The 17,938-nt window shown below is 49.1% G+C and overlaps 1 protein-coding gene across 5 annotated transcripts in view; it reads left to right on the forward strand.

Annotated features, from left to right (window-relative positions):
• Positions 1-17,938, forward strand: part of SNX29 (sorting nexin 29) — a 768,639-nt gene that overhangs the window by 729,733 nt on the left and 20,968 nt on the right. The window contains exon 21 of one of the 5 annotated variants that reach the window (XM_049902692.1): positions 3,448-13,852. The exons of the other annotated variants lie outside the window; for them this stretch is intronic. Coding sequence (XP_049758649.1) covers positions 3,448-3,505 — 58 coding nt within the window. The 3' untranslated portion in view covers positions 3,506-13,852. Of the gene's footprint in view, positions 1-3,447; positions 13,853-17,938 lie in introns of those variants that run through there. 5 annotated transcript variants of the gene reach the window in all.

The raw sequence follows: 17,938 nt of genomic DNA on the forward strand, positions 1-17,938 counted from the left end.
AGTATGTATACGGCAGGCTTTTAGAAGCCCACTTCACGTGATACAGCAAGCACTGTGTGTGCGTGTTACTATATTTCTGTGCATGAAGAAAGGAGTTTCTAGGGAGCAGACTTTTTGGATGAAGTGATAAACTTAGGGCATGAAAAAGAAATTGAAACACTGCAGGAAGATCTAAGGTGGAAAAGCAGGTGCCACTCCCCAATCCCTCCCACCCCACCCTACCCTACCCAGGTAGTCACTGTCAACTTTCCCGTGTACTTTGGCAGAAATCATCGATACTTACATGAGCCAAACCAAGACTGTACACACCATTCTACAGTTGGCCTTTTTAATGTAAGGAAGCTGGCTCATTCCTTTTGATGGCGGCACAGGATCCTTTGCAATGGCCATTTCATAGTTTAATCCCACCAGCGCTCTGTTCATTTGGCCATTTCAAAAAGTTGCAGGTTTTTCTCCCCCAAACAGCGTTGCCAAGAGCATCTCAATAGATAGACATTTGGAACATAGGATTCATTTAGAAGCATGACTCTGGCTGAGAGGACTTGTCCATTTTAAATTTTGACAGATATCACTGAAGTCCACACTCGTATGTCAATTTAATACGGATGATTTCAACAAACATAAAAGGGGCAGGCCTTTTTTCCAGATGTGCAGAACAGCAGCCAAGCTCAGGGAACTCCAAGTCACCCACTGTTGCTGGAAAAAAGGACACTTTGCCCTGTGGCCAGGATACCCCAGGAAGCAAGGTTGGGGCCGGGTAATAGAAGGTCTTGAGGGTGTTTCCGTCTTGCTGTCTAGGGAGGGGAGCCCTGGCCAGTCTGTGAGCAGGAAGAGGGTGCTCAGGCCTGTGCTTTGGAGGCTCATACTGGCAGTTGGGGGAGATGGGGTGGGATGCCTTTGTAGTAGTCCAGCCAAGAGGTGGAGGGGGCCTGAGCCAAGACAGCTAAGAAGAAAGCGGGGGATTCGGAAGACCCTGGTGAGAGGACCCCTGGAGCAATCACACCTACTCAGTGCCTCATGCAGGATACCATCACCCCCATAATCCTCCTAGCAGCATGGGCATCCCCATTATCTGCTGATGAGCAGAGCATGGTGAGAGGTAACAAGCCAGTAGGTGGCAAGGCAGCCACTGGGCCATGGGGGGCAAGGAGGCAGGAGAGAATGCCAAGGCTTTGAGGCTAAGTATCTGGGCACATGATGTGGGAAGCAGGTTGGGAGCAGCCGAGGTGAAAATGACGCTTTGGGTTTGGAAACTGGTCTCCTCTGAGGTCCTGAGGCCCACCTGGAGCCAGGCAGGAAAGAACAGGACCATCCCCTAGCTTTGTGTCTTCTGAGCGTGGAGTCAGCTGGGAATTCTTTCCTGGCATTCCTTGCAGATTTATGTTTTTCCGAATCTCAAGTCTTGAGAAAAATAAGTTGAGAAATCAGGAAAAAGTTCTGTAATTCTTCTGTAAAAATGAAAGCATAACAGCCAGCATTCCCGGTTGGAAGGAATCCAGGCTACCAGGCTCATGGAAGCCGAAGCACCGACACGCAGAGTTGGTCAAGGTCAGCATTAACAGGAATGCAGGCAGGAGCACAGGGGCGAGAACCAGTCACGACCTGATTCGTCAGTGTTGCTTTTAGCTGGTGCTGTGTTGTGTGGGTGCTGAGTGATGGTCATGTCTGCGGCAGCTAGTCATCCTTGCAAATGAAACAAATATTAACAAGTCTGTGTGCATAGTATACTCGATGTGAGTGGCATCCCAAGAAATAACAAGTTTTGGGAGCAAAATAAGTCCTTTAGTTGGCAGTTTCAACATGCGATTTGTGTAGTGCTATTTTTTTTTTTTTTTTATTACCTAGGAGATTGGAACGTTGCGTTATTCTAATAGCACCCAAAAATGTTCACTGGCGTTTTCCATTGTTTGACTCTTCGCTGTAGGCTACTGAACCTGCTATTTCTTATTTATTAAACAAATCATTTTAGATAGCCACAATAATGAGTAAATACTATGAAGAATGTTGGGAGTATTTGAAGAATAACTTAGGATTCCGGGAATTCCCGGGAATTCCGGCTTCTCATCCCCAAATCCCTAAAAGTTGTCTCTCTCTGGAATTTGGAAACACTCCTTGAGATACGATTTCCCAATATAAACTTGGGGATGGTTCCCACATGGTCGCCACAGAGATGAGGGGGTGGGAAGGTCACCAGGGACGGAGGGGAGAGTGAGAGTAGGAACCTCCAAGGATGGAAGCTGGGACGCAGGCAGGACCAGGACGTGCAGCCAGCCAAGCAGGGGAGGGTAAGAAAACCAGAGAAAGCTAGGTCAGGGGAGCTGAGGAGTTGCTTTCCCAGTGTTTCCCAAAGAAGTCTTCCTCAGAGTGAAAGAGCTGCAAAATTAGCACACAGTCCCAGTGTATCAAGAATAGCAAACCAACCTCCTCCTTCTCTGCCAAGTTGGCCAAGGACCCATGGAGCAGGTGGCAACGCACAGCTGTGAGGGCATCCCTGTCAACCACGAGAGCACCGCTGAGAAGGCACCCAGGGAAGCAGAGGGGAAGCAGCACTGTCGAGAGCTTGGCACCTGTCACACCTCCCTGTGGGAACTGCTTAGACATGCAGACCAGCTTGTGACAGGCAGGGCCCCTCTGAGCAAGCTGGGCTCTGAGACTGGCAGCTGTCTGAGGCCACGGAGGATGGTTAGCCATTGGCAGCAGGAAGAATCTTCGCACAGTGGGGCAGTTTATTCTGACACTGAGCACTTTGTGAGGTTCAGAGTGTCTGCCTAGAAAGTCGGTACTGGTGGCTGTTGTGGGGTCAGTGCCTGGACCCCTGTCAGGAGCCGTGGCCTGAGGTACTGGGATAGCCTTGATTAGATAGAGGCCATGTGGGCTTGTGGACTCTTTGGCCCTTTCCTGATGTGTGGGTGCTTGTTTGGATGCTGCTTGGGACAAAGCACTCATGTCTGACCTCAGCTCAAAGAGGACCTTGGAATGGCCTGGTATCAGTTAGAGAGGAAACCTCTTTCCCAGGGTAGCCTTCTGTTACCGTTTCTTAGCTTCCACCTCTTACCCCCATTTTCTACCAGGTGTGTGATTTGGAGGAGAAGGCAGCTCAGCACCAGGACTGTCACCGCAAATTGGGCCATAAGGAGCCCTGATGGCACACTGGTTAAGTGTTCGGTTGCTAACTGAAAAGTTGGAGGTTTGAACCCACCCAGTGGCTCCACGGGAGAGAAAAATCTGGCAGTCTTCTCCCATAAAGATTGTTGTTGTTGTTGTTAGGTGCCACTGAGTCAGGTCCAACTCATAGGAACCCCATGTACAACATAATGAAATGCTGCCCAGTCCTGTGCCATCCTCACAATCATTGGTATGTTTGAGCCCATTGATGGCAGCCGCTGTATCAATCCATTTCATTGAAAGTCGTCTTTTTTTTTTTTTACTGACCCTCTGCTTTACCAGGCACGATGTCCTTCTCCAGGGATTGGTCCCTCCTGATAACATGTCCAAAGTGAGATGAAGCCTCGTCATCCTCTCTTCTAAGAAGCATTCTGGCTGTACTTCCTCCAAGACAGATTTGTTCATTCTTCCGGCAGTCCGTGATATATGCAATATTCATTGCCAGCGCCATGATTCAGATGTATCAATTCTTCTTTGGTCTTCCTTATTCATTGTCCAGCTTTTGCATGCATATGAAAAAAAAAAAGAGGCAATTGAAAATACCATGACTGGGGTGATGCACACCTTAGTCCTCAAAATGACATCTTTGCTTTTTAATACTTTAGAGGTCTTGCAGCAGATTTGCCGAACGCAATACATCATTTCATTTCTTGACTGCCGTTTCCATGAGCATGGATTGTCTATCCAAGTAAAATGAAATCATTGGTAACTTAATAAAGATTACAGTCTGGAAAACCCTACAGGGCAGTTCTGCTCTGTCCTGTATGGTCGCTATGAATCAGAATTGACTCCAAGGTGCACAACAAGAACAACATGCCCTGGTGGGCGGCCCCCCTGACTCGTTTGTGATCCTTCAGCATCTTACTTATAGACTCTTGGCACCTTCCCAAAGTCCCGCATCAACAGAGCCACCAAACACCCCACATTTATACCTGTCAACTGTGGGAACATGGCAGACCTGCCTGTAGGGTTTAGGCAAGCCATATAAGTGGATAGACCCATTGAGGAGTGACAATAGGGAGCATGTAGAGTGGAGCTCACAGGCCCCATCTACAGGGGTCAGCCACCACTCACCCCAGTGGTTGTTGCTATGAGACTGTGGGTTTCCAGGTCTTCAATTTTTTCAAGAGATGGCAGAAACTCACATTTGTATATAAAATCTTCTGATTTTTAAATGTTGACAACTGATAGGAGCTGTGGTGACACAATGGTTAAGCACTCACCTCCTAACCAAAAGGTCAGCAGTTTGAACCCACCAGCTGTTCTGTGGGAGAAAGATGTGGCTTTCTGCTTCCATAAAGGTTGTAACCTTGGAAACCTTATGAGGCAGTTCTGCTCTGCCCTGTAGGGTCACTATGAGTCAGAATTCGACTCAGTGGCAACGGGTTTGGGTTTTAATGTTTGTGGGCAAATAAAACATGTCTGTGTGCTGCACGTGACCCATAGTGCAGGGCAAGAAGGGACTGCTTTAGGTGAATCTGTTTACACAAGAAGAAGTACAGGAGGAGGAAAACAGACAGCAACCTACTCAATGGGGACAATGACAGCAAGATATTAACCAGGGCAGATATGACATCAGGCCTCAGGACAGACTGACTCCTGCAGTTCTGTCTGAGGTCCCCTTAATAGTTTGGGCCCAGTGAGAGCTGAGTGTATCAGATCTAGCCTGAGAAGCTGGTCAGTTATGGGAGCACCAAGCAGCAGGTGTCCAACTCAGCATCCAAGTACATGTCCATCTTCCTCTGTGGGGAAGTTTCCGTGTTCCCAAAGAGGGCCCTGTTTTCTGACCAGCCAATGGTCCACTCCTCTGGGCGAGGTGCCTGCCGGAACTCTCTACATCTTCTCGATGGCAGTTCTTTTGGTTTCTCGTCATCTTCACAATAGCCACTGACGAGCTTGGTCACCTGTAAAAAGAACACAGCCAGTCATTACTTGGTTCTCTTAGCAGCTCACCAAGAAACATGGCTGTTTGGAGGGCAGTTGTATCTATTCAAGGAATCTGGTCACAGGTTATTAGGGTTGAAAAGACTGATATTCTCCCCTGTTGAATTCAGAAAATGTACCTGAAGGACTTCCTTGCAGAGCAGTTATTATAGGACTTTTTTTATGCTTTTGTACTGTTCTGACTTTTCCTCTCCCTCACTGGCCAGTGTCCTATTAAGCCTCAGTGGGTTTCCTTGTACCTCTGACCCCATGCTTCTCATCCAGGTGCTATTTTACTTTCCTCCCCTGCCCCGGGGACATTCAGCTATGAATGGAGACATTTTTGGTTGTGCCAACTAGCAGGAAGAGGAGAGTTGTTACTGGCATCTGGTGGTTAGAGGCCAAGGATGCTGCTAAACATCCTACAATGCACAGAACAGCCCCCACCACAAAGAATTATCCCACCCAGATGTTAATAGTGCTGAGGTTGGGAAACCCTGATCTAGCCTGAGTAGCTGGCCAGTTATCGGATAATCGGCTACAAATCCCTCTGGCTCCATGGCCAAGAAAGAGATGGGGAGAAGAAACTGTATCACCTACTGGGTGCCAAGTATTAGACCAGGAGCTTTTCTTTGGTTAAGAGCTCAGCTGCTAACCAAAAAGCCGGCAGTTCGAATCCACCAGCCACTCCTTGGAGACCCTATGGGGCAGTTCTACTCTGTCCAGTAGGGTCATTATGAGTCGGAATCGACTCAACGGCAGTGGATTTTTTTAATCTACTCACGGAGGCTGGTATTATTGTTCGTCAGAGAGTGAGGTGGTTTATCCATCATCACAGAGCTGGGACAGTGTGGAGGGGGGATGTTAAGCTGAGTTTATATGGTTTGGAAGCCTTGCTCTCTTAACATTATATTGGAATGAAGCATGTGATAGAGCACTCCTACATAGCTTTGGCAAATTCCATGTCCTAGATATTTCATCATGGGTGCCCTGTGCCCTAGGAAATGTTGCTTGGGCTTCTTCATACCCATCTTTGGCCACTCTGCCTCTCCTCATGATTCTCTGGGTATTGTTGGCTATGGCCATTGGCTTTCAACCCCGTGCCTGCTATAGCCTCTCCTTTTCTAGATGTATGGTGGCACTGGTTAGTGCTGTCTAAGGTTCTACCCACCTCCACCTCTTTGGGGTTAACTTCTGAAGTAAATGTTGCAGAAGGGGCTGGAAAATGAGGCAGGGGAGGGTTGAGGAACTTCTGAAGGCTTTGACCCAGTTGAGAAAAGTAGTAGCCTTAGACACCTGATCAACACCTACTACCAACCAGCCCATCCCATTCCTAGTTGGTTCACACACCAGTCACAGGCCCTTCTTTTTCCCCATTAACCTCATACGCCCAGTGTGTGCTAAGGGAACCAGAGAGCAGGATGAACAAAGACCCAGTTTTCTCTTGGGAACACACTGATTTGGGCACACAGTCTGCCGGCTTGGGAAGCATTACTCAGAAGATAAAGCAGGTCATGGATTGCTGAGTAGGACCAGGATTCCGTGTTTTTATTTCTCTTTTTCACACACGAGAACTTGCTGTGACAGCGTTGTGGATGTTTTCCCCATTAGCTTGCCCTGGGAAGGCAGGTTGAGAAATTACTAAAGCAACAGGAAACCAGCCATTCAGTTAGGCAGTGGGGCCAGGCCTGGTTTATGACTTTCACATGAAAGGTATAACTGGCTTGACCCCAGGCTCTGCCATTGACTAGCTCAATGATCTTGGATTAGGCCCTTTAGGACTTTGTGCCTCAGTTTCCTCATCTGTAAAATGGGACTAATAATAGGCCCTACCTCATAAGATTGATTCCAAGATTGAATGAGGTAATGCAAAGCATTTAACACAGGGCACATAGTAAGCACTTAGTGGTTAACTGGAGTGGAGGGGGGTGGTCCCTGGCAGTGCAAGCAGTTAACACACTCATCTCGTAACCAAAAGGTTGGAGGTTAAAGTCTACCCAAAGGGACCTTGGAAAAAAGGCTCGACAGTCTACATCCGGAAAATCAGCCACTGAAAACCCTATGGAGCATGGTTCTACTCTGACACACTCGTGGTCCCCATGAGTCAGAATCAATTCTACAGCAGTGGGTAGCAATGGTAGTTCAGCTGTGGCTGCAGTAATAATAATGGTTGCTTTCATTGTTTGCAGGTATATACACAGCTGATTCTGGCATTCCTTAGAACCAGGGCAAATCTTGGAGTTCTGACGTTTTCCAGGCATGAGAGATACAGGCGCGTACAGCAAGCACGTGCACTGGGGACATTTAGGAGACAGAGTAGAGATGTCTACTTGTGTTTGTGAGCCTTGGTCACACCTTTCTGTCCCAGACATCGGCCAGGTTGATCAGGGAGGCTGGGGCTCTGTCACCTTGTCAAGACAAAGGTGTCATTTCCATGGAGGGGCCCTAAATCACTGGTCCAGAGGCCAGGCTGCAGAGAATCAGGTCCCTCAAAATGGCCCTGCAGACCCTCTTTTCACCTCAGTTGACAGCTCAGTGTGATGAGTAGTCAGATTTCATTATTATAAATAGATAAGCCAAAACTGTTACTAGTTTCTTGTAGGATTTAACCAGCAACCTGGTACAAGTTGAAAGAGCAAGGCTTTGAGTCAAACAGACCTGGGTTCAGATAGCAGCTCTACAGCCTAAAAGCTTTGCGACCTTGCCCTCTTTGGGCCTCAGTGGCCCCGTCTGTAAAATGGAGCCAGCAGCACAGACCTCATAGGCTTGTCAAAAGGCTAAGCACCTAGTAGGAGCTTCTCAGAGGGAAGCTATTTTCATTCCCATTGCATTTCTCTTCTTTGTTCAGACTCTCACTTCAGTCCCAAAATGATTTGAATTGGCAGCTTAGATATTATTACAATCGCTTGCCCTACTTCAGGTCTTTTATTTTTAAACATTGGAGCATCTCAGAATTCAGTTTGGAGGAAAGGAAGCAGATTAGGTTATTTCTGGCATAATAACCTGCATCCCATTTGGGGTTAGTAAGGAAATAATAATAATAAAATTTCTCTGATCCCAGGGAGGTGAGGCCACAACATGTAAAGAGACTGCCCTTTGCAGAATGAACTCTCAGGTCCTACCAAATTATGCCCCATCTCGGTGCTACCTTTCTTCTCAGGAGGTCAAGTAGTTACACAGCTTCTGGCGTTTCCCCATGCACTGTTTAAATGGTGTCTATAGAATGATAGGAGCCCTGATGGCACAGTCGTTGAGTGCTTGGCTGCTAACTGAAAGTTCAGTGGTTAGAACGTGCCTCTCTGCAGGAGCAAGGTATGGCAGTCTGCTTCCATAAAGATTACAGCCTTGGAAACCCTATGGGGCAGTTTTACTCTGTCCTATAGGGATGCTATGAGTCAGAATCAACTCGACTGCAGCGGGCTTAGTTTTGGTTTTATAGGATGATAACTGATAATGGTTATTATATTGAGTGATGTGTTGGCTATCTATTGCCACGTTGTTGTTGTTAGGTGCCTTCGAGATGATTCCAACTCATAGTCACCCCATGTGACAGAGTAGAACTGTCCCATAGGGTTTCTAAGCTATAATCTTTGTGGAAGCAGATCACCAGGTCCTTCTCCCATGGAGCCGCTGGGTGAGTTCAAACTTTCAACTTCTAGTTTAGCAGCTGAGCACTTAACCGTTGCACTACCAGGGCTCCTTATTGCTACGTTAATGCTGTGTAAGAGACAGACACAATACCTTGGTGTTGTATAGCGATAATATTGTGCAGCTTACACATCAAGTGATGGGCTAGGAGACTCTGCTGATCTTGGCTACATTCACATATCTGGGGTTCAGCTGGCTGTCGCCTGATCTAGGATGGCCTTGGCTGGGCTGAATGGAGCTGTGCTCCACACATCTTTCATCCTTCTCCAGGACCAGTGGGCTGGCCTGGGTATGTGGCAGTGAGCAAGAACAGGGATGGCCGCAGCACAAAGGCATTGTCCAGGCTGATTTTGTCACATTGGTTAACATCCCATTGGCCAGAGCAAGTCACAGGCTGAGGCCAGAGTCAGAGTGGGAGGGCCCTGCAGAGTTACATGGCAGAGCACAAGATCCATTTCCTTGTTTGTAAAATCATCTAGTAAAGCATCTGGACGCAATAGGTACTCAAAAAATGCTAATGATCAAGCCTCTCAAAGTCCCAGAAGCACGGTACATATGGTTAGGACTCTCTGGTTTGCAAAATTATAAAAGCCCAATTCCAACTTGCTTAAGCTGAAAAGGAGTATTTATTAGCTCATGTGACTATAAAGTCTAAGATAGGGCTAGCTACAGGAATGGCTGGTTCCAGACGTTCAAATAATGTCAACAGGGTGATTGATGCTGGCTTCGTTCTCAAGCATGCTCTCTCTGTCTGGTGGAAAGATGGCCCCTGGCAGCTATAGGCCTTTAAGGGCCTTATAGATCCAGGTCCCAAAGAATGGGCACCCTTCCCACTAGCTCTAGCAAAAGTTCTAGGGGAGATTCTGATCTGCCACATATTTCCTGGTAACTCCAGCAAAAATTCTAGGTAACATTCTTATCGGCCCAGCTATGGGCCATCAGCTCATCTCTAAGCCAATGACTGTGGCCCAGGGGACAGAGTACTGGGCCAAGGGAGAGGAACAGTCAACCCATCTAAACACATGATTATTGTAGAAGGAGGGGTGACGGTTCCCTGATAGAAGAGATGGTGGGTGGACAGACAGTGGTCGATTCTGCAGGGTCTGTTGTTCAGCTGTCAGCAAAGCCAACTGTCGTGGCAAGTTTTTGTGCAAGAAGCTTGTGACACCTTTGGCCCTGCCTTCCATGATCACTGAGTCAGAGATCATGCTTCTGTGGAGGAACTTTTACTCTCCCCAGCTCGTCATTTCGAATGCACTGGGAAGTGCCTTAACAGTCCCTAGCAGGCGTCATCTGTCTCAGACATGTTTCCAGCCTATATCTGGCAAGGCAGCCTTATTTGTAAAATATTAACCACGATGAATTACTGAGGTTTGGGGTTACAGTGGGTTTAATTGGGGTGGTAGAGTAGATTTTCCAGGATCTCTCTACTGATGTATCTTTCTCCCAGCCAGTGGGTTAGACACTGGAGGGACAGTCTTCATATTTGGAAGACGGAAGTATTTGATGGAAAGTCATCTCACCATGCCCGTCATCCTGCAGCGTCAGAGTGTCATCCTGACACGGAAGAAGAGCAGATCCAGAGACAGGGGAAGGAGTAGCTGAGGCCACACCATGAGTCAAGAGCCGAGGCCTGGACTCTGGACTACCTCTGACTTGCCACATTCCAGAGCCGCAGGAATCACTATTGCTCATATCAGCAGAAGGCAAAGATCTTTCAGCAGGTTCGGTTCCCGAAGGCCGTCGTGCAAAATAAGACCATGGTCCTAAAAAAAAAAAAAAATGGTCCTAGAACTTGAAAATAGGGCTTGGTCGTTCCCAAGAGCACGTGGCAGGAGGGAAGGGAAAACGTACCTCAGCCAGAGGCTGGGAAACAGACACCCCGCTTCCTGACCACGCCCAGATGGCAGGCCCTGGTCACACACAGCACGACCTTAGCGCTCTATGAAAACTGCTTTGGGGTCATCAGGGGGCGGGCTGTCTCCTGACCTCAGGTAGGATTTAGGAAGGAGGACCATGTAGTCACAAGTTAGCAAACCTCAAAAGACTGTCAAAGGTGAGGACGGCTGATAATGTGGGCTTGTCTGGTGAATCATTAAGGATCTGCCCTTCTGTGGAGACTTTACGCTTTCTACCTCTGCCTGTTCTGGAAAGGCCGGTCTCCTTGTTGAGGCCCTCAGTGGAATTATATGTCTTAAGAACATTCTCCTGGAATATTCCATTGAGGGATTTGTTTGTCAGCATTTATTAAACAGTTGCCAGTGGTTAAATGCTCGGTACTAACCAAAAGGACAGCAGTTCAAACCCACTAAGCACTGTGTGGGAGAAAGATGTGGCAGTCTGCTTAGGTAAAGATTTACTGCCTTGGAAGCCCTAATGGGCAGTTCTACTCTGTCCTACAGGGTCACTGTGAGTTAGATCAACTCGATGGCAGTGGAGTTGGTTTTGGTTTAGTAATGACTCGGTGCCAGGCCCTGGGACTAGCAGTCTTGTGCCTGACCCCTTTGAGAGAGGAACCACTTCATGATCTTGTTTAATAGCTTTGTGAACATGGGTGAGCCACACTCGGCCTCAGTTAACTCCTCTATGAAATGGGCACAATCGCTGAGGGTTGAGTGAGATGAGTGCAGGTAAAGCCCTTGCCACACAGGCGGGCACAGGGTCATGTTCTGGATGGGTGGACTTGAAGTCAAGGTGCAAGGGAAAAAGGAAGACTTACAGGCCCCACTTCAAGGATCGTTTATTTAGAAAGTATTTGTTGAGCCCCTTCCAGATGTCTGGCACACTGCTGGGCTCTGGGGAGCTTCCAGGTCAGCTTCAAGTCTCATTGGAGGGGCAGGAGGCCCACTCCTACAGGTGGCGCAGGAGTGGACATAAGGCAGAAGGCTATGTCTTTCTGCCTGGCACCTCACACAGTGGTGAGAAGATGTCACCTCAGTCGGGGGTGGCATTAGGGGGCAACCCCTTGGCACTGCCACTGTTCGAGGAGCGAGCCATGAGCCCTTACACGTGGAAGGGTTTCAGTTACACTTGTTTAAGTGACACCAGTGACCCCTTATCGCAGGAGCCTCTGTGGTCAGGCTGCCTGGGGGCAGAGGTGACAGGAGAGACTGCAGAGACACCAGCACCTCCTAGGCACCAGTGACTTCTGAGAGAAGGAAAATCAGGAAGGGACTGAGACTCAGAGCCGCCATTTGGGAGCAGCCCATATATTTTGGGATATATATTATTCTGACAAGTAAGGGCAGGACGTGTGCTTTGGTGGGGACCATAGTTGAGCTCTGGTGGCACAGTGTTAAGGCTTTGGCTGCTAACCAAAAGATCAGCAGTTCAAATCCACCAGCCACCTCTTGGAAATCTTACGAGGCAGTTTTACTCTGAATCTGAATTGACTTGATGGCAATGGGTTTTTTTTTTTTATAGTTTGAAAAAAAATTAAAAAAACAAAACACCTAAATTCATAGCAGCTGGAGAGAGTGGACAGTCCTGGGTTCAAATCCCTGATCTGTCTGTCACTCAGCTGCCTGTCCTTGGACAGTTTATTCCCCTTGTATTTCATCTGCAGAATGCGAGACGATGGCCCGTACCTTACGGTGTGGTGGGCAGTGGGGATTCAGACGTTGAATACGGAGTAACCAGGCACATAGTAGGTGCTCGACTTCGAAGAGTAAAAATTAATTTCTCTTTTCCATCCAAGAAGGATGAGTGGAATATAAATACTAGATTGATCAATCGGTAGTTATCAACAATTAACAAAGAACGAGCGTAGCAACGATTGTGAAGATGGCGCAGGACCGGACAGTGGTTTGTTCTGTTGTACACAGGGTCCCTAGGAGTCGGAACTGACTCAACGGCACCTAACAATAACAATAACGAAGAACAGGGGAGAAAACCTTTATTTCTTAATACATATAGGACCACTGCAATTAAAGCTGTTGTTTTGACTGGGAAACCAAGAAAACATGATGAGAAAATTAGAGGCATTTAAGCAGCTACCTTCCATGCAAGTACATTTATTAAAGGAAATTTTAAATATAAATGATTAAGAATGCCTTCAAAATACACAAAAATAAAGGGATTAAAATTAGTCTAAACACTAGACGGTAGGATCAGGCTAGCTCGTTCCTCCCAGGGTCTCTCAGAGTTCCTGGGACACGGCACACTTCCACCAGGGCAAGTCCAGGGGTGTGGCCAAAGCCACAGGTATTTCAGTGGGGATGCTGTGGAGGCACCTTCTCAGTCCATCCATCGTCCACCCACCCGCTGACTCGCCCCTCTCTTCTACCTCCTCTCCAGTATGCACCCATCCATCCAGAAAGCATATATTCTGCACCTAGAGTCCCTGGGTGGTACAGATGGTTAAGCGCTCAACTACTAACCAAAAGGTTAGAGGTTTGAACCCACCCAGAAGTGCCTCAGAAGAAAGACCTGGCAATCTGCCTCTGAAAGGTGACAGCCTTGAAAACCCTATGGAGCATAGTACTACTCTGTATTCATGGGGCCATCGTGAGCTGGAATCAACTCGATGCCAGCTGGTTTGTTTTTGTTACATTCTAGGCATCATTTTAGATCACGAGAATTGAACAGTGAATAAAAGAAAGTCCCTGCCCTTGGGGACATGCTAGTGGGGAAGACAGAAGTGAAATGGACAAGTAAACACATAGTATGTCAGAGGGTGTTTACTGGGAGAAAAATAAAGCAGAGGAAGATACCAAAGAGTGTGGAGAGGTCGGGCCTGGTGGGGTGTGTTATATATCGTGAGGGAAGTCCACCAGGGGAGTTTGACATCTGTGTGAAGACCTGGAGGATCAAGCCAGGTATCTGACCAGAGACAGCAAGTGCAAAGGCCCTGAGGCCAGTGTATGCTCAAGCCACTTGAAAAACAGCAAGGAGGCCAATGTAGTGGAGCTGAGTGGGCAAAGGGGATGAGCAGAAGGAGGTGAGGTCAGGGAGGTGGTGAAGGCAGGCAGGTCACATCTGGCTCTTACTTGGAGCAAAGTGTGGGAGCAGGGGCGGACGTGACTTACGTTCTAGAAGAATGGCTCTGGCTGCTCTATTGTGAGTCGATGATGTAGGGACCAGTACGGCAGCAGTGAGGAGACGGGGCTGTCCCCCAGGCGAAAGATGGCAACTTGATTGGGTGGGGATGGTGGAGGGGTGAGCCGGTTCCTGATGGCTCTGAGAGTTGAGCTGACAGAGTTTGCCGATGGGTGGGATGTGGATGTGAGAGAAAGGTAGGAGTTGGGATGATGCCAAGATTGTTGGTGTGAGGAACCGGAGGAACAGGGTTGACACTTACAAAATGGAGACCACCAAGGCGGGTGGGGGACTGAGAGGTGGCATAGACATGTGAGGGCTGTGAAGTGGCCCAGTCTCAGCGGGTGTTGTCACCAACACTGTCTCTCCTCGGGCCCCTCTCTGCCTCAGTGGCACCCTTCTCAGCTTCCAAGGTATTAACGTACCTTCCTAAGAGTAACCGTTAGTCACTGGGGCAGAGCAAGCATGGCCTAGGTGGTTACAAGGGCACCGTGCCCACAGAGGCAGCCGGATGCCAGGGAGGGAGCAGGAAGAACCCTGACTGGGCAGCGGAAGGGCTGGACAACGTGTTCCCTCTCCAAGCCTCAGTTTCCTCACCTCTAAAATGGAATATTGTCCTAGGGATCTCTCAGACCCTTTCCAGAACTATCACTTGAGCAGGTGTGGGGTTTTGCAAAGAATGAAGCGTCTTCCTCTTGTGAGAGGGAACATGCTCACTTGCTAGATGAGTTTGCACCAGTCTGGCAGGCTCCTCGAGGTGGCTTTGATCCCAAAGTGGCTTCATCTCAACCATGTCGAGTGCTCATTCATTTGGGTCAACTGTGGGTCAACTGTTGCAAACACCAAACACATGTCATTCCAGGCTCTCCCCTGGCACACAGGCCCCCCCTGGCACAGAGGGCCTGGCAGACACCCCAGTGAAACACAGCCTCTCCAAGGCTGAGCCCAGAGGTGATGCCAGCCAGCTCTTCAAGACCAGGCTCTCTTTGGGCAGCCACTCCAAGTTGAACAGGGTTGGCTCTGAAGAGAAAAGCAATTGAGGATTCTTGGAAAATAACAATAGTCGTGATAAGAGTGATGGTAGCTGTCATTTATTAAGAGACCGTGTGAAACACTGCCCATGCCCTTTCTATTCTGGCTCTCTGTCTGGTGACAGAGCTGTCATCATTGTTGCCATCTTACACAGGAGGAAGCTGAAGCTCCAAACCAGGCCACCTGACTCTGGAGTACAGGCCCTCCCACTCTGCTGCAGCCCCTCTCACTGGGGCACCCCTCCGAAGTACACAGGGGCTAAAAGTAGCACCACGGCTGCGGCTCACTATGCCTGTTCTATATATAGGGCCAGGGCAGCAGATAAATCCTCGCATAGAGAAACACACTATTTTCATGCCTGACCTAGAAAGCCCATGGTTCTCAGGACCCAAATGCAGAGTGCGTGGGCACTGGCCCTAGGTTGGCGTCCTTACAGACTCGCAGGACAGTGGCCACAGCAGCAGTCAGCAGCCACTGCATGCTTACTAGGGGCCGGTTTCCGGGCCAGGGGCTTCCCTCACTCATTTCTTCTTTATGCGATGCCCAGGAAGGTTGTTACTATTTTTATCCCCATTTAAGAAACGAGGGCCCAGATGGCTGAAGTACCACACCCAGAGCCCCACAATCACTAACACGATGCTCATGTAGCAAGTGATGGTTCCCCAGGCCCCTCAGCCTCTAAATGGGGGAGCAGGGGTGTGGACCCAGGCCGTTTGCCTTCTTACCGCTGACTGTCAGTTAAAGAAGATGATATAAGAGCTGAGCATATTGCAGGCACACAGTAGATGCTCAGTGTGCATGAGTGCTTGTCAGTGAGTGCCCTAAATAAGTGCCTAAATGCTCCTATAGGTGGGCTGGGTGGTATGTTGGTGACATAGGTTTGTCTCAAGGTGATGTTCCCATGACATGTCTGCGCCTCTGAGTCCTTCCAGAACTTCCCCGCAGCCTTGGCTGGGCCATCCAGGGCCTGATAGCCCATTGGCCCAGTAAGTGGGAAGCCCAGGTGCAGGGGCATCCACCTGGACAGGCATGTCCCTTTATCGATAACAAGCCTGGCTCACGTGCTCCAGTAGGCCCTTCCCCCAGTGTCCTCTTCCCCACACCTCTCAGGCCCAGCACCCAGTATTTCATGGGGGTGCTGAGGGCAGCTTCCCCAAGCCAGGTCAACAGAGCACTGACAGGCAGGATAGACAGCCCCACGGCCAGCCACAGTGGGTCATCCCTGCAGCGCTTCTGTCATGTGGTCCTAGGGCCAGCATGCTTTCCCTTGCTGACAAGGCCACTGTGGACTGTGTGCTGTGCCTGCGCTGATGCTGGTGTGTGTGAAGTGACTACATTTGGGTCTCCTTTGCTTTTGAGAGGGCTGAGCTGCTGACCCTGTGGAGGAGAGGGCAGGTGGGGACCCGGGCAGAGTGGGCCTGGGTTCCAGGTACCATTTAATCTAGCCTGAACCAACTCCTGAATTGGGCGTATTCCTGAATTAGACCTTGCCTGCTGAGGCCCCTTCTCTCTCCTAGGAGAATATTCTCGACGTTGATTTTCCTGTTCTGAGCTCCTCTGGGAGAATGGTTAACCTTTCCTGAGGGGAGCAGCTGACAGTGCTTCTCCCAGGTGGCACAGAGGGTGGAGATCCTGTCTGGGGACACCAGGGGAGGAGGCTGCAAGTGGCCCACCCACAGAGCAGAGGGAGTTGGGAAGGAGTATGCAAAGTGCCCCCATTTGTCTTGGGCTGGGATTTGGGAAAAATGAACCGAGGACCTGGGATGCCATCACTTCTGGCCTGTAGTGGAGTTGTGTCTTCTCTGGACTTGTGTGCCTGAGGACCAGGCCCTCTGGGAACTCTGTCTGGTGCTGTCAAGAGGCCCTGGATAAAGATGGCTTGTATTGGAGCCCCTTCCCCTTAAGCCACATGAACTTGCCGGGACAGTGTACTCTTCCCAGGCCCCCCAAGGGAAGAAGTTACTCAAGGGCTCCATTTGTTCCCAACTTGGCAGAAACCCAAGATTGCCGTAGCAGCAGTAGGGGTCTTGCTGATGGGGGAGGGACAGGCTCCGTGCTCTAAAGCACTGTCTGTCATGGCCTCTCTCCATCTAGATCATGGAGGCTCTGGGTCAGGGGAAGATGAGCATTCTCCCTGGCCCCAGAAGGGCCTGGCTCTGGCCGAGCCTGTCTCAGTTCCTCAAGTTCCCAGCCAGAGGCTTTAGCATGTATCCTGAAGACATCAGCATTGTTCAGGCAGCAGATAATTTTGAATACCTGCTATGGGCCAGGTGTTTGGGAAACCACAGTTGATAGGACAGGAGAGGCCCCTGTCAGTCTTTGGTCTGGTGGAGGAAGCAGAAAATTGCACAGATGATTCTAACTACCCTTACAAGAAAACCAAAAATGAAACCCACTACTATCAAGTCAATTCCAACTCATAGCAATCCTATAGGACAGAGCAGAACTGCTCCACAGGGTTTCCAAGGAGCGGCTGGGTAGATTTGAACTGCCAGCCTTAACCACTGTGCCATCAGGGCTCTGAGGAACCATTAACTCAGACAATTGGTCAGGATAGGCTTCTTGGAAGAAGTGACATCTAACCAGAGTCTGGAAACATGAGCAGAAGTCATCTAGAAGGGAACCTGGGCTAGTGTTCCACTGTAGAGCCAAGAGGGAGGGTGGGGCATGGAGAAGGTTGGGCTCAGAGGGGCGAGTCGGGGTCAGATCATGGAACATCCTGGAATGCATGGTCCCATTCACTACTGGGTAGTGTTTGGCTTTATGTTAAATGATGTAAAATCATGGGGACACAACAGACAGATAATCCTGGGGTTGAATTTCAACCTGCTTTTATTTAATAATTTTTACATCATTAAAATATTTGCCACTTATTGGGTGTCTGCAGGCCAGGTCTCCATGTTAGGATATCCTTTTGGATTCTCACACATAGTGGCGCAGGGTTCAAACCCAGGACCGCAAGCCCTCATGCCCCCACCTCCCCTATACCATGCCTTCAGCAGCTTTGAGGTCTCAACCTGTACACGTCTCTGAAAAAGAAACCGGAGATGCTGCAGCCGGCTTGAGGCAGTCCCAGGGCCTGGCATTTTGATGTCCTGGATGCAGCCCAGGGGCTGGTAAAGTTGCAAAACCT

The sequence above is a fragment of the Elephas maximus genome, chromosome 12, assembly GCF_024166365.1.
Source record: "Elephas maximus indicus isolate mEleMax1 chromosome 12, mEleMax1 primary haplotype, whole genome shotgun sequence".
Classification (NCBI taxonomy): Eukaryota; Metazoa; Chordata; class Mammalia; order Proboscidea; family Elephantidae; genus Elephas; species Elephas maximus.